At 41.3% G+C, this 15,770-nt stretch overlaps 1 protein-coding gene across 4 annotated transcripts in view; it reads right to left on the bottom strand.

Moving 5' to 3' along the window:
* Positions 1 to 4,091: 4,091 nt before the first annotated feature.
* Positions 4,092 to 15,770, bottom strand: part of Rsrc2 (arginine/serine-rich coiled-coil 2) — a 22,945-nt gene continuing 11,266 nt past the window's right edge. For 2 of the 4 annotated variants that reach the window (XM_013023141.1, XM_013023142.1), the window contains 6 exons: positions 14,362 to 14,565; positions 12,545 to 12,667; positions 9,849 to 9,928; positions 7,972 to 8,204; positions 7,156 to 7,245; positions 4,092 to 5,055 (listed from right to left, as the gene is read on the bottom strand). In XM_013023141.1, coding sequence (XP_012878595.1) covers positions 4,876 to 5,055; positions 7,156 to 7,245; positions 7,972 to 8,204; positions 9,849 to 9,928; positions 12,545 to 12,667; positions 14,362 to 14,565 — 910 coding nt within the window. In that variant the 3' untranslated portion in view covers positions 4,092 to 4,875. The remainder of the gene's footprint in view (positions 5,056 to 7,155; positions 7,246 to 7,971; positions 8,205 to 9,848; positions 9,929 to 12,544; positions 12,668 to 14,361; positions 14,566 to 15,770) is intronic. The other 2 variants (XM_013023143.1, XM_013023145.1) reach the window with 1 other exon arrangement.

The raw sequence follows: 15,770 nt of genomic DNA, 5'->3' as shown, positions 1-15,770 counted from the left end.
GACTATTTTTTTTTTTTGGGTCCGGTTGTGGGGCCTGAACTCTGGGCCTGGGCGCTGTCCCTCAGCTCTTCAGCTCAAGGCTAGCGCTCTACCACTTGAGCCACTGCGCCACTTCCAGCTTTTTTCTTTTTGCTTATGTGGTGCTGACGAATTGAACCCGGGGCCTCGAGCATGCAAGGCAAGTGCTCTACCACTGATCCATCTTCCCAGCCCTTGCTGAGACTATTCTTGATTTTTATGTCTATCCAATGGTTTTTGGACAGCATGTTTATAACAACAGAGAATCCACAATTACAGATGTGTTTTTTTGAGATCTGGTCATCGTGAAGCACTGTTTATCATTATCTTTGTTGGGAAACAAAAGCAGCTACAAAGGTGCTGTAACCCAACAAAAAAAAGTCACCAAATTCTTTTATTAAAAGCTCTTTTCGGACGTGTAGAGAATCCTGGAGCCGGGCTCTGAGATCAGGAAATAGTTAAGAGATTGGAATGCCACCTGATCAGTACTCAGAAGGTTGAGAACTGGACTCTGGAAAGGTCAAACAGGCAAGACAAATGTGTAAGTTACAATTAACTGGACCCTAAGTTGCTTCAGTTAGAGCTGTTTGGATCCTATAAAACTTGAAACTTTGGGGATAAGATGAATGTTTGTATATGGTTAAATTTACCACTCCCCTCTGCTCCCTAACAATAAAGGAGTCAATTATCACTATGTATACAAACTATACCTCATGTTAATAGTTGTAACAAGATACCCTATTTTCTGCACTTACCTGTGTAGTTACCTCCCCTGTACTGAACTAAAAAAAAAGTTCTTGGGGTTTAGAAGCCAGTGAGCCATAGTCTCCCTGGTACCCAATTATCTATTCTTTTTCTCATTTCTTCAGCTCCAGTATATCCTTGTGCTGTCCCCAGTTGCTGTTAGCAACAAGGCTGGGTGCTGGTGGCTCACACCTTGATCCTAGCTACTCAGGAGGCTGAGATCTGAGGATCATGGTTCAAAGCCAGCCCAGGCAGGAAAGTCCATGACTCTTTATCTCCAATTAACCACCAAAAAAACCCCAAGTGGAGGGCCTGGGAAGGTGGCTCAGTGGTAGAACGCTTGCCTTGCATGCCTGAGGCCCTGCGTTTGATTCCTCAGCACCACATAAGCAAAAAAGAAAAAAGCCAGAAGTGGCGCTGTGGCTCAATGTGGTGGAGTGCTAGCCTTGAGCTCAAGGACAATGCCCAGGCACCAAGTTCAAGCCCTATAATCAACCCCCCCAAAAAAAGTCTTTCAGGGTTGTAGACATGGTGGTAAAGCTTCAGCCAATGAGTGGTAGTATCAGATCAGAATCAGAAGGAAACAAGGGGAAAAATACAACAGAGGGGCCCATCAGCTGTACTGGACATTGATGAAAATGAACTAAGCAACTCAAGGGCAGCGATAGGAGGGAAGGAGAGGAAAAGAGGGGACAGCTTACACTAAGCAAAACGAATGTAAATGCCACCCAACACAGAAGAAATAGTTGTATCATCAAAGCTTGTAGAATTCACAAACTTTATAGACTAAGATGACAAGTTGCCTTTTGAAAGTTAAAATGTGTTTATGACTAAGTATCACTATTTTTTTTTAAGTTTAAATACAAGTTTCTGACAAAACCACCCCCCACCCCAACCCTCAAAAAAGTGCTACTTTTTTTTTTTTTTGTCAGTTGTGGGCCTGAACTCCGGGCCTTGGTTCTGTCTCTCAGTTCTTCAGCTCAAGGCTAGTGCTCTACCACTTGAGCCACAGCGCCACTCCTGGCTTTTTCTGTGTATGTGGTGCTGAGGAATTGAACCCAGGGCCTCATGCATGCATGCAAGACAAGCACTCTACCACTGAGCCACCTTCCAAGCCCTTTTTCTTTTTTTAAATTAACAGCTTTATCCTGGCATCCAAACTAGCGATTATTGTATGGTAAATAATAAGTATTCATTGAAAGGAAAAGAAGATAAAATGAGCCAGGTGCTGGTGGCTCACACTTGTAACCCTACTCAGGTTGAGATCTGAGAATCAGTGTGAAGCCAGCCCATGCAGTAAAGTATGAGACTCTAATCTCCAACTGACCACCCCCAAACTAGAATTGGAGCCATGGTTCACAGTGGTAGACCATTAGCCTTGAGCAAAAGTGCTCACGGACAGCACCCAGGTCCTGAGTTTAAGCCCCAGACTCCCAGGGTGGGCCAGGAGGGTGGAAATGAAGCCTTAAAAAAAAAAAAAATTAAAGGTAGGGGCTGGGAAGGTGGTTCAGTGGTAGAGCACTTGCCTTGCATGCATGAGGCCCTGGGTTTGATTCCTCAGCACCACATAAGCAAAAAGAAAAAAGCCGGAAGTGGCGCTGTGGCTCAAGTGGTAGAGCACTAGCCTTGAGCTGAAGAGCTGAGGGACAGCACCCAGGCCGAGTTCAGGCCTCATGACTGACAACAAAACAAGAACGAAACAACAGCAACAAAAAACTCCACTGGTTGAAGATCAGATTTTTTTTGGATGTATTTTGCTTAGACATTTATTGGTATATTGAAGCAAAGTCTGGAGGCCCTAGTGGAAATGTTGGAAAGCTGGGTTTTTTCATTTTTTTTAAAGAAAAGATCTGATCTAAAGATGAACATTTGTCTGGCTCAGATTTTGTTAGCTGTAACAAAAATTGTGAGAGGATGACACTGCACAATGAATAACAAGGAAGAAAGAAATCTCATGACACACTTCTGGGTTGAGGATGAGACAACCAAGAAACCCATGTACTGGATGGGCTAACTATGGATCCCACTTGTATTAGTAAACATATAGACTTTGGCCTAAGAAATGAATTACTTCTACTTGGTGCTGAAGCATGAAACAATCTCACATGTAACTCCATTTTCTTTTGCAGAGCCTTGTGCTCATTTAGCTTTCTTTCTTTGTTGGTCGTGGGGTTTGAACTCTGGGCTTGGGCACTGTCCCTGCGCTCTTCAGCTCAAGGCAAGCGCTCTACCACTTGAGCCACAATGCCTGTTTTCTAGTGGTTTATTGTAGGTAAGTCTTATACTTTCTTGCCCAGGTGGGCTTTGAACCATGATCCTCAGATCTCAGCTTCCTGGGTAGCTAGGATTTACAGGGGTGAGTCACAGGCACCCAGCTTGTTTAGCTTTCTTTCAAGACTGATCTTCTACTATTTAAGTCTCACCTACATTTCTAGCTCTGTTAATTGGAGATAAAATAGTGTGGGTAACCTTGATCCTCAGATCTTAGCCTCTTAAGATTACAGATGTATGGGGCTGGAAAGATGGCTCAGTGGTAGAACACTTGCCTTGCATGCATGAGGCCCTGGGTTCAATTCCTCAGCACCACATAAACAGAAAAAAAAAAAAAAAAGATTACAGATGTAAGCCACAAGTGCCTGGCTTCACCTTTGTTTTCTGAGGGCATCTATGTAATCCAGCTGGCCTTGAATTCAGGATTGTTTCAGATTTCTATGTGATGGGATTTAAAGGCCTGGATAATCACATACAAGTATAATGCCCATGTGAATTTTAAGTGTCAACTACAGTGGTTCAAACCCAGCCTGGGCTGTATAGTAAATTTTAAGCTAGCCTGTCTTCACAGCTCCTAGGCAACCCAGGCAGAAAAGTCCAGTGGACTCCATTTGCAGTGGCATGAGCCTGCCATTTCCGCAATAACAAGAAACCCAAAGAGTTCACCAGTGGGTTCTTTATCTCAAAGGAAGGCTAGAGACATGCTCAGCAGTACAACGTGTGCTTAGCAAACACCAGTCCCTGAGTTAAAATCTCAGTACAACACAACACAAAAAAGAGGCGGGAGTAGAAGGGTGGTGGTGGTGGGTGGGTGGACACACACACACACCCAGCATGTCTGTGTTGCACTGTTCTTCCTAGGCTGTGATGTTCTCCACTTTATTTAAGGGTAAACTAGAACATCACTATTTGGTTGTAATGAGAGTGAATTAAGTTTACTTCTCTCATCCCCACATCTAGGCCCTTTTTAACTTGATGACAATTTTTTTCTAATATTTCAGTTAAGATAATGCTGGAAAAGATTTCAACAGATAATGAGCAAAGGGCATACAAAGGACTTGTTATTATAAGGCACTTTATTAAAATAAAAGTGCTTACATCCCTTAAATGCATTAATCTATTTCCTGAATAACATGGAATAATGAACAAATACTATACACCAATTCTCTTATAATAGTAGGAAAACAGTGTTTTAATAAATTTGTTTGCTCCTTTTTCTTTTACATTTTTTTGCTCACCATGGTATTGCCTATAGCATAACTAATTAAAAAAAAATTCTAGCCAGTGTTTTGTAATTGCAATTGCAAAATGCTACAGAAACTAAAATTCAAACAAGAATGCCAGGTTAACTTAAATTTACACCAGTTTTGAGAAAACCATTTTTATTATCATCATCACCCAGCTTATTTGTGCTGGATTATGTACCAAATGGCCAGATCTTCTATAAAGAACATCTACATAACATTTCTTTCATGTTTTCAAGAGATGAAAATAACTGTACAAGGTTAAGTACAAAAGTACACAAGACAGCGGACACGAAAAAAATCTATGTATGAGACAGACTTTATCCCACCTGCAGCTTCAACATATTTGAAAAGTAGAATTCATGAACTAAAAAATATTGTCCTTCTATAGTCCTGTCAAGTTTAATGGAAGTGGGTTTAACCTGATTACAACACTAACACCAGTATCACTGATCTGATATTTACAAAATATCATATTTTTCAATAAATTAAAGTCAATGCAACACCCATGCAAGCTAGAATGCTAGCTGTTTGGTGAACAAGGACCTGGCATCAGAACAAGTCTTTCAGGTCCCAAACTTGCCAAGCGTGACATTTCTCAGACCGCATCCATTCCTCTCATCGAAGATGTGAAACCCAAACCCATCCCTCTCTGTGTGTGGGTTTGTGATCTTGCCATCTCATACTGAGCATCAAGATTTCGAAACACTTCTTCTTGTTGCTTCAATGTCTTATAACTGTCTTCATCAACCGAGCTGCATCCAGCTTCATCTTCACTCTAAATGTCAGACAGTAAGACATTAGAATGAATGGTACACTAAGTGATTTTCAATTAAACAGTATTGATGTTACTGATTCTTGGAGTATTGTTAAATCACATTTTCAAGATATATATAAAATGAACTACATGTAAGCCTCCATATACACCATAAAAAAAGTAGAAATCAGAACAGAAGTGTTTCAGGGATGGTAGAAGATGCGGGAGGGGTGACACTTCCAAGAAATGCATTTAATACCTGACTTATGTAACTTTAACCCCTCTACACATCACCTTTGCACTTAAGTCATGCCTTTTACTTTCTTCTTAGCCCTCCCTACACTGAGAATAAGAGTAGGATAATAGAAAACGCAAATAGACATGGGCTTGTTAAAGGAATAGCAGGCTTAGTGAAGCTTAGTTATAGCCTATTATTTGCTCAATAAAAGCAATCCTCTTATTACTAGTAACCTAAGTGTAAGCAAAGGGTAGTATATACTAAAGTTAATTTTCTGTACACTTAAATAGTTCAATAAAAACATAGTATCTCACAACCTAAGAGAAGCCAGTAATCTCACACAAGATTCACCCAGGAAACCATGTGTTGGGCGAGACACACCCAAAATCCCAGTACTATACAGGCTGAGACAGTGAGTTCAAGGTCAACCTAGGCTATATAGTGAACTTGGAGCTAGCCTGAGCTGCACGTGGTAAAATTCACTCAGGAAAAACAAACTCAGTCCAGACACAAACTCAGTAATGATCAATTAAAAAACATGCTTATTTAAACTGAAAGTATACCAAACAGTTAAGGACTATAAGCTTTAGCTAAAAAACCTATGAATTAGTCAGGTGCTGGTGGCTCAAATCTATCACCCTAACTACTCCAGGAGGCTGAGATCTGAGGAATGTGGTTTAAAGCCCCAGCAGAAAAGTGTGAGATTCTTTTTTTTTTTTTTTGGTTGGCCGTGGGGCTTGAACTCTGGGCCTGGGTGCTGTCCCTCAGCTCTTCAGCTCAAGGCGAGCGCTCTACCACTTGAGCTACAGCACCACTTCCGGTATTCTGGTGGTTTATTGGAGATAGGAGTCTCACGGTCTCTCCTGCCCGGGCTGGCTTTGAACCGAGATCCTCAGATCTCAGCCTCCTGAGTAGCTAGGATTACAGGCGTGAGCCACCAGCGCCCACCAGCGCCCGGCTAAGTGTGAGATTCTTATCTCAATAAACCAAAAAGCCAGAAGTGGCCCAAGTAGTAGAGCATTAGCTTTGAGCAAAAGCAGCTCAGGGACAGGCCAAAATTCAAGCCCTAGAACTAGTGTGTGTACACATACGGACAGACACAGAGACATGTAGCTAGGCACCCAGATGCTCACAAGCAGGACATAAAAGTTCTGATTCACAGCTGGGTGCAGGTGGCTCACACCTGTAAGCCTAGCTACTCAGGAGGCTGAGACCTGAGGATCGTGGCTCAAAGCCAACATGGGCAGGAAAGTCTGTGAGACTTTATCTCCCATTAACCACAGAAAACTGGAAGTGGTGCTGTGGCTGAAGATGAAGAGTACTTGCTTTTAGTTGAAGAGCTAAGGGACAGTACCTAGGCCCAGTGTTCAAAAGTCCCATGGTTTGAAGCCAGCACTTTTTGTTGTTGTTGGTCGTGGGGCTTGAACTCTGGGCCTGGGTGCTATCCCTGCGCTCTTCAGCTCAAGGTGAGCGCTCTACCATTTGAGCTACAGTGCCACTTCCGGTTTTCTAGCGGTTTATAAAGGACTTTCCTGCCTGGGCTGGCTTGGAACCGTGATCCTCAGATCTCAGCCTCTTGAGTTGCTAGGATTACAGGCGTGAGCCACAGGCACTCCGCAAAGCCAGCACTCCTATCTTCAATTATCTACCAGAAAACTAGAAGTGGCACTGTGGCTCCACTAGTGCTCTACTACTTGAAGTCAGGGACAGCACCCAGGAATGAGTTCAAGTTTCAGGACTAGCATCAAAAAAGCAACAATAGCAAAAATCTGGAGAACAAATAGCAAAGTACGAGAAAATATAATACTAATCATTACTTTTAGGTTGAAAAGTAATGTTGCTATAAAAATAGTTCATATCAATCTTAACAAAGTGTAACTTACCTTAATACCCATTAATTTCCTAAATTTGACATTTTGGTCCTTGTTTCCAAAATTCAACTTCTCCCATATTTCAGCAGACTGGGATTTGTCCTGTTAAGAAGCATTAATTTTAAAATACTAAAGAATTTAAGGGCTGGGGAGGTGGCTCAGTGGTAGAGTGCTTGCCTTACATGCATGAGGCCCTGGGTTCAATTCCTCAGCACCACATTAGCAGAAGAAGCCGAAAGTGGCACTGTGGCTCAGGTAGCAGAGTGCTTGTCTTGAGCTGAAGAGCTGAGGGACAGCACCCAGTCCTAGAGTTCAGGCTCCATGACCGACCCTACCGCGCCCCCCGACCCCCACCAAAGAATTTAAATACTTTTCAGAATTCCCCACAACACAGTGAAAGAATCATTTATAACATGCTTAAAGAAATATTTAATGGCAGTCCTAGGGCTTGAATTCAGGGCCTTGTGTTTTCCAGGCTCTACCACTTCAACACATACCCTGCCCTTTCTACTTATTTACTTTTGGATAGATTTGGACAGTGTCTGTCATTTTTGTCCAGGGCCAGCTTTGGATGTTGATCCAATCACTTATCCTTCTAAGAGACCCGAAATTACAGACAAGTACTGCCACACCAGGCTATTGGTTGAGATGGGTCTTGCTAACTTCGCTTGCCCAAGATGGATTTGAATGGGGATATTATTTCTGATCTGCCTAGCTGGCCCACATTTATGGCATATTCTCTTGTAGCTCAGGGTAGAGCACTTCCATTGTTACATGCAAGGACTCGGTTTGATTTCTGACATTTAACAAAAGATAAAAAGAACTTACCCCTTCTTTCTTGCCTTGCCAAAGCATTTTCCTTTTTTTCTCTTGCTCAGCAAATTTCATCGGGTTCACAGCGGCTGGGTTGTAATAGCTGGGCACAGCGATTCCTGTTTCTGCCAGTGCTTTTGCTTGTAGGGCTGCCATCTGAGCTGCCATCGCAATCTGAGGAGTCACTTGTGTCCCTGATGCCAAGAGGGCAGCAACGTTGAGAACAGAACCTCCTGTGGCTGCGGCGGCTGAAGATGACGGAAGCATGGGTTGATAAAGACACAAACTTCCTAGTTTAAAACCAAAATAGAACGCTTACAAGATTTCTGACTCTATTTTAACTGCACATGGTGCTTATGGTGCCTGTCACATGGAGATTCCCTCCACACCAGGGCTTAAAAAATTCAGAGCCCTCTTCTCTCTTGCTTGCTTGTTCACAGACCTGGAGCCCTACAACTTGAGCCACAACTCTAGCCTAGCCTTTGGTTGGGTGTTCTAGAGATGGAGTCTTATGGAGCATCTTGCATGGTGTGGCTTTGAACCTCAATCCTCTGGATCTTGGTCTATAGAGCAGCTAGGACTTACAGACTTGAGCACTTTCATTTTTTTTTCTTTTTTTTTGTCGGTCGTGGGGCTTGAACTCTGGGCCTGGGTGCTGTCCCTCAGCTCAAGGCTAGGGCTCTACTACTTGAGCTATAGTGTCACTTTCGGTTTTCTAGTGGTTAATTGGAGATAAGTGTCTCACAGAGTTTTCTGCCCAGCTGGCTTTGAACCATGATCCTCAGATCTCAGCCTCCTCAGTAGCTAGGATTACAGGTGTGAGCCACCAGCACCTGGGCTTGAGCACTTTCTTAATTACATTTCATATGAAACCAAGTTCTAGGTGACAATCTTCCTCCATCCATGTTTGTGTTGTTGAAAAATTCAAATTCTTTGTTTTTAAAAATACTGATTTGGCAGACACCAGTAGTTCACACTATTCAGGGAGCTGAGATCTGGGGAGCACAGTTCAAAGCCAAGACAGACAATGAAGTCAGAGAGACTCATCTCTAATTATTTCCAAAAAACTGGAAATAGAGCTGTAGCTCAAAGTGCTATGAGCAAAAGAACATCAAGAGTGCTCAGATCCTGCTCTCAAGCCTCAGGACTGACAAAACCAACGAACTAACAACCAACCAGAGTGGCGCTGTCCCTCAGCTCTTCAGCTCAAGGCTAGCGCTCTACCACTTGAGCCACAGCGCCACTTCTGGCTTTTTTCTTTTTGCTTATGTGGTGCTGAGGAATCGAACCCAGGGCATCAGGATTGCAAAGCAAGCGCTCTACCACTGAGCCACCTTCCCAGCCCCTGGTCTTCTTTTTATATTTTAAATATTGAGGGTACAGTTATGTGTCACTATACCCAGCCAAAAACCCCAAATTCTTAAAATTCAGCACAAGAGGACAGAAGTGTTTTATCAACTGCCAAGGATTCACTTGCCATAAAAACATCTGCATAAGTTAAATATAAAAATACATAAAAGGATTGGAGCTTGGCAGACCTAAGGTTCTGGGTTCTATCCATAGCAAAAAAAAAAAAAAAAAGCATCAGCAGTTCATGATGTAAAACAATGTTTACAAAACTGGATTAATAAAGAGGAGTGTTTTTTGTTTTTAAAAATTTATTTCCTTCATTCCTTCCCCTTTTTCTCTTTCCCTCTCTTTGCCTGGGTAGTGTCCCTCAGCTTTTGCTGAGGCTAGCACTATTTACCACTTGAGCCACAGTACCACTTCCAGCTTTTTCTGTGTATGTGGTACTGAGGAACAGAACCCAGGGCTTTATGCATGCTAGGCAAGCACTCTACCACTAAGCAACATTTCCAGCTCTAACACCCCACATCCATCATCATAAATACCTGCAGCAATTTCTTGTTGTTTTTGTTTTTCAACCATTTCCTTTTCTCTCTGTTCTTGTAACTTCTTTGCCCTTTCCAATCTGTCAAAGACAATTTAAGTAAATTTAAAGTAACAATATAAAACCTGCATGTATCATTATACTTGTAAGGAGACAATACAATTTTTAAGTTGTAAATGTTTAACAGGCTCCTACCAAATTATTGAAATGAGAAAACAATCAGTTGAAAGAACATTTCAATACTGTTTTTATGTTATCTATTGGGAACTCACTGTTGTTCTGGCTGGATTATATCTATTGAAACCTTGCATTAAAACAAGAACCAAACACCAAGACCATAAAATAGCAATCAAAATAAGTCATTCTTTATAATCTTAATGGCATGAGGATGAGGGTGAGCAGTTGGAACTGCATTAGAATTATTTTAGCAAGTGAAGAAATTAATCATTAGCAAAGGACCTAACACAATATAAATTCATCCTCAAATTAAATAAAAATGAATTCTATCACACATCAGTAAATACACATATCCAGTACATTTGTCCACTTTATCTACCTTAAAACACACAGTAACTAACAGCTTTGTAATCAATTCCTGAAAGAGAAATCTCTTTTCTTCACACAGATTCCTTGGTTACCAATCATAAATAAATGCTGTCCTTCCTCCTTAATGTGGTACAAAGAGGTAGAATTGGGGAAGAAGTTATTGTTATATTTTAGGGACACATGTGTAATAAATAACAGTAATAAGTGTCATTTAACAGCTGCTTAGATTTATGTGAAGATACATTTTAATAAACGATAATCTTACTCCTCTCATCGAGCACATATTCAGGAAACAAACATAGTATAATCTCGGTTGCTCTCAAGAATCAAAGTTTTATTTTCTTCTTTTATTCCTGTCCTGGGGCTTGAAACTCAGGGTCTGGGTGCTGTCCCCGAGGCTCCCTGAGGTGTATAACTCTATGACTTGAGCCACAGCTCTACTTCTAGCTTTTTTTTTTTGGGGGGGGGGGTAAATCAATTAGAGATAAGAGTCTTAAGGACTTTCCTGCTGCCTGGGCTGGCTTTGAACCATGATCCTCAGATCTCAGCCTCCTGAGTAGCAAGGATCGCAGGAAAGAGATACCAAGGCCCAGTTAAGAATGAAAGTTTTTGATTAGGGTAATAGTGAAATAGAAACAGTGAAATAGAAACAGCTTTTTAAATTGACAACTAAAAACAAGAGCAAAGAAAAAAAATTCTTAACACAACAAAGTTTCTTTTTTTTTTTTTGGGTCCGGTCGTGGGGCCTGAACCCTGGGCCTGGGCGCTGTCCCTCAGCTCTTCAGCTCAAGGCTAGCGCTCTACCACTTGAGCCACAGCGCCACTTCCGGCTTTTTTCTTATGTGGTGCTGAGGAATCGAACCCAGGGCCTCAGGCATGCAAGGCAAGCGCAATACCACTGAGCCACCTTCCCAGCCCCAACAAAGTTTCTTATTAACAAAATAACTCCCTTTAAATTTTGAGGATGCTAAGGAATAATCTTGCATTTGGAAATTAGTGGATTTTGTGTAGTTGTCCCACCTGAATGATCAATTAAGTAATCTAGGTCAAAACGTTTTAGTAGTAACTACTCCAACTTTAAACTCCAGAATGAAAACATAATTAATGGTATATAAGAGTAAATTTGGGTCCCAGAAAATACTTGCTAGCAAACCATTTAGTATAAATCAGTCAGATTTTGTAGTAAGTCACTTTCTGTGTTGATTTTAGTGTCAGAAACAAAATATAAGCGACTAGTATGGGTTGCATTAAACTGGCCATTGCAGGTTTGCACTAACACCATTCACTAAAGTGAATGGAATGAAGAGGGGTGAGCTCACACCTTTGCTGCTGCTGTTCAGCTTGAATTTCTGCCAGGCTGGGTTCACAGGGCAGCAGCATACCAGGTTACATTGTGATAACTGTATTTTTATAATGAAAAAAAATACAAACTCAATTTCTTAAAGAAAAAAACCCCAAATCCAAAGAATTTAAATTTCAGAATATGTGAAAAACTGCAAACAAGCACTTGGAGTTTACTTCATTTCCTGTTTCCTTTGAGGCAGCTCTTTGAATTAGTTTACAGATAATATTCAGACAACTGTGCTGTACGTGGTCTCATAACCACTTGTTCCTAAACAGTAGAAAATTTAAGAAATCTTTTCCCTATGGTAGATAACAACTTGGTTTTAATGTATCTATCAGCTGCCACTTTAAAAAGCAACCTATTGATGAACCCAAGTGTTTCAGGTAATTTTCCTTTCTTGAAGAGAAAGAAACCATAAAGCAAAGTTATCTTAACAGCAAGAGTCAAGAACTCAAAGTTTCAAATGAAAACAAAAAAGTATATGAAAGTCTTCCAAACTTCTGGTTAAAACCAGTTAATCATGATGGCAAAAATCTTATCCTAGTTATCAAATAAGTGAGTGTGCAAAGATTTTAAACTGGGCTAGGGGACGTGGCTTGCAAATGTGAGGCCCAGTCCAAACCCATTATTGCCAAGAGAAAACAAACAAAAAACCCTATAAACTATATAGCTCCACATTTACAAAGATGCTATAGTACCTATGATTAGATCATGTGAATTATCCAATGATTTAAGAGCACTAATTTAATCATGTAACTGAGTATTATTGAAAAGGAGAAAATGAAGTAAACAAAAAATGTACATACCTCCGAGCTAATGCTTCTTGTGCATCCATTGCTGTGTTTCTGCCTCTGAAGGGAGGTGGACTAGGAGTCCGGCTTAAACTCCTGCTGAATCTTCTCGGCTTTTCAATTCTCTTTTTCCTATCTCTGCAATGAATAGTATTTTACATGTTTCATATGGCCGAACAAAACAGAAATCAAATAAAAACAAAGTCTAAGACTAGACTTAAGAGATGATTCCTTTCGTAAGTCAATGAGGAATGACAGGGGATGCATTTTTAAACTACAATGAATTTGTATTGTTTTAGAAAATGCCAAGTTATGAATTACTAAAACATAAGAATTGGGCTGGGAAGGTGGCTCAGTGGTAGAGCGCTTGCTTTGCATGCATGAGGCCCTGGGTTTGATTCCTCAGCACCACATAAACAAAAGTGGCTCATGTGGTAGGTAGAGCGCTAGCCTTGAGCTGAAGGGCTGAGGGACAGCGCCCAGGCCCAGAGTTCAGGCCCCACGACTGGACCTCCCCCACAAAAAAACAAAAAACAAACAAACAAAAAACAACATAAGAATGAACAAAGTGGGGGAAAAAGTTACTCCCCCCAAGTAAAAATTATCATAGCAAAATCCGGGAACGTCATTATAAACAGAAATGCTCAAGAAATAATTAATGATTACCTCCCTTCACCTCCAATTCACTCTTTCAGAATTGGAAAAGTTCAAAATAATATACTACAGACTAAACCAATGAGTTAAGATTATTAACTCTAACTAACCAATCACCAAAAATATAGAAATGGAACTGTGACTCAAGTAATGAGAGTGGTAGCCTCCACCAAAGCAGGTTGGTAGCTAGGCCCTGAGTTCAAGTCCGAGGACAACCCTCACACAAGTTCAAACAAATGATTAAAAAAAGAGTTTTGTGTCTTTTTTTAACTTCTTTTTCAGTTTATTTTTGGTGCTACTGAGGCTGGGATTACACCACGGTCTTACACTTGCGATGAAGGTGCTCTACCAACCTGACCAAGAACCCCATCCCTTTTGCTTTTTTTTTGTTTTGTCGGTTGTGGGGCTTGAACTCTGGCTTGGGCACTGACCCTCACCTCTTCAGCTCAAGGCAAGCGCTCTACGGCTTGAGTCACAGCGCCATTTCCAGTTTCGAGTGGTTCACTGGAGTTAAGAGTCTCACAGACTTTCCTGCCCGTGCTGCTTTGAATCGTGATCCTCAGATCTCAGCCTCCTGAGTAGCTAGGAGTATAGGCATGAGCCACCAGCGCCTGGCTTTTTTTTAATTAGGGACTCCCTTTTGAAATAGAACTCTGGAATTTCTCTGCCCTGGCTGTCTTCAAACCTCAATCCTCAGATCTTAGTCCCCTGAGTAGCTAGAATTACAAGTGTGAGCCACTACCACCCAGCTTATTTCAATTCTTCATAGGTAAGTTACTTATTAGTTTCTTTAACTCTAGTGGACTAAATGCACAATGGCTCCTTTGAGAATTAGTTGAGATTATACATACAGTTTTGGCACATACCACACACTGGCCATCCAATGATTAATTCGTAAATACATTTTTATCCACTGAATCTAAGCTTCCTAAGTATCTAGGATTACAGGTATGAATCTCTGGTGCTCAACTCAGAGAAATGTATTTTAATAGAATTATTAAAGTACTGACTCTAAGTTATATCTTAGGGCTTGTTTTTACTGATGAAACTGAAGTTATAAACATTTTGTTTAATCTGTAAATAAAACTGTGCTTTACAATTCTGGTATTCTCAAACTGATGGAAGATGCACTCTTTGAGTGACCTATCAGATTTTATTCAGATTATCATGTTACTTACCGACTTCTACTCCTTGTCCTGCTCCTGCTTCTAGTCCTATGCCTATGTCTTGATCTTGAGCGGGAACGGGATCTGATCCGTCGTTTTCTTTCCCTGCTTCTGGACCGAGACTTCTTTCTTTCCCTGCTTCTGGACCGAGACTTCTTTCTCTCTCTGCTTCTGGACCGAGACTTCTTCCGCTCTCTGCTTCTACTACGATGGCGCCTAAAATTTAAATGCACAACCTTAGTTTTCTTTTCCTTTTTTTTTTGTGACAAGGTCCAAAACATTAATCCCAGGCCAATTTAAAATTTCATCCAACCATTTACATTTGTGCTTTACAATACTATACATTGAATGAATCTGACATTACAAATATATTGCCCACAGAATTCTCCAAAAAAAGGTTGAATACTGGTTTCTTTTTTTTTTCTGCCAGTTCTGGGTCTTGACCTCTGAGGTGCCTGGGTGCTGTCTCTGGGCTTCTTTTGATCAAGGCAAGCATTCTACCACTTGAGCCACAGCACCACTTCTGGTTTTTTCTGTGATTAATTGGAGATTAGAGTCTCATGGACTTTCCTGCCTGGGCTGGCTTCAAACCTTTGTCTTCAGATCTCAGCCTACTGGTAGCTAAGATTATAGGCTTAAGTCCCTGGCATCTAGCAAATATTGGTTTCTTTTTTTTTTTTGTTAGTCATGGGGTTTGAACTCTGGGCCTGAGTGCTGTCCCTCAGCTCTTCAGCTCAAGGCTAGTATTCTACCACTTGAGCCACTTCTGGATTTCTGGTGGCTTATTGAAGCGTTTCACGCTTTTCCTGCCAGGGCTAGCTTTGAACGGAAATCCTCAGATCTGAGCCTCCTGAGTAGCTAGGATTACAGGCGTGAGTGAGCGACCAGCACCCGGCTGAATACTGCTTTCTTTTAGTGTAAGTACATATATATGTCAGTACTGAGGCCTAAATTTGCCTTTTTCCCCTCTCACAACTGTTGTTCTACCACTTGAGTGACATTTCTACTTCCAACTTTTTACTGGTTAATGAAGCTAAGTATCTCATGATCTTTTCTGCCTGAGCTGGCTTCAAACAAAGATCCTCAAATGTCAGCCTCCTAAGAGGTTAGGATTACAGGCATGAGCCGTTGGCAAACAGCGAACAATAGTTTCTAAAAACAAAACCCCACTGAACTAGGATCATGAACTAGTTTCTCAAAAACCTTTCTAAAAAATCTGCAAGAAAACCTAGATAGGAGCCGGGTGCTGGTGGCTCACGCCTGTAATCCTAGCTACTCAGGAGGCTGAGATCTGAGGATCAAGGTTCAAAGCCAGCCCGGGCAAGAAAGACCGTGAGACTCCTATCTCCAATAAACCACCAGAAAACCGGAAGTGGCGCTGTAGCTCAAGTGGTAGAGCACTCGCCTTGAGCTGAAGAGCT

This window comes from Dipodomys ordii, unplaced genomic scaffold, assembly GCF_000151885.1.
Source record: "Dipodomys ordii isolate 6190 unplaced genomic scaffold, Dord_2.0 Scaffold66, whole genome shotgun sequence".
NCBI lineage: Eukaryota > Metazoa > Chordata > Mammalia > Rodentia > Heteromyidae > Dipodomys > Dipodomys ordii.
This window is presented reverse-complemented; position numbering and strand designations above follow the sequence as displayed.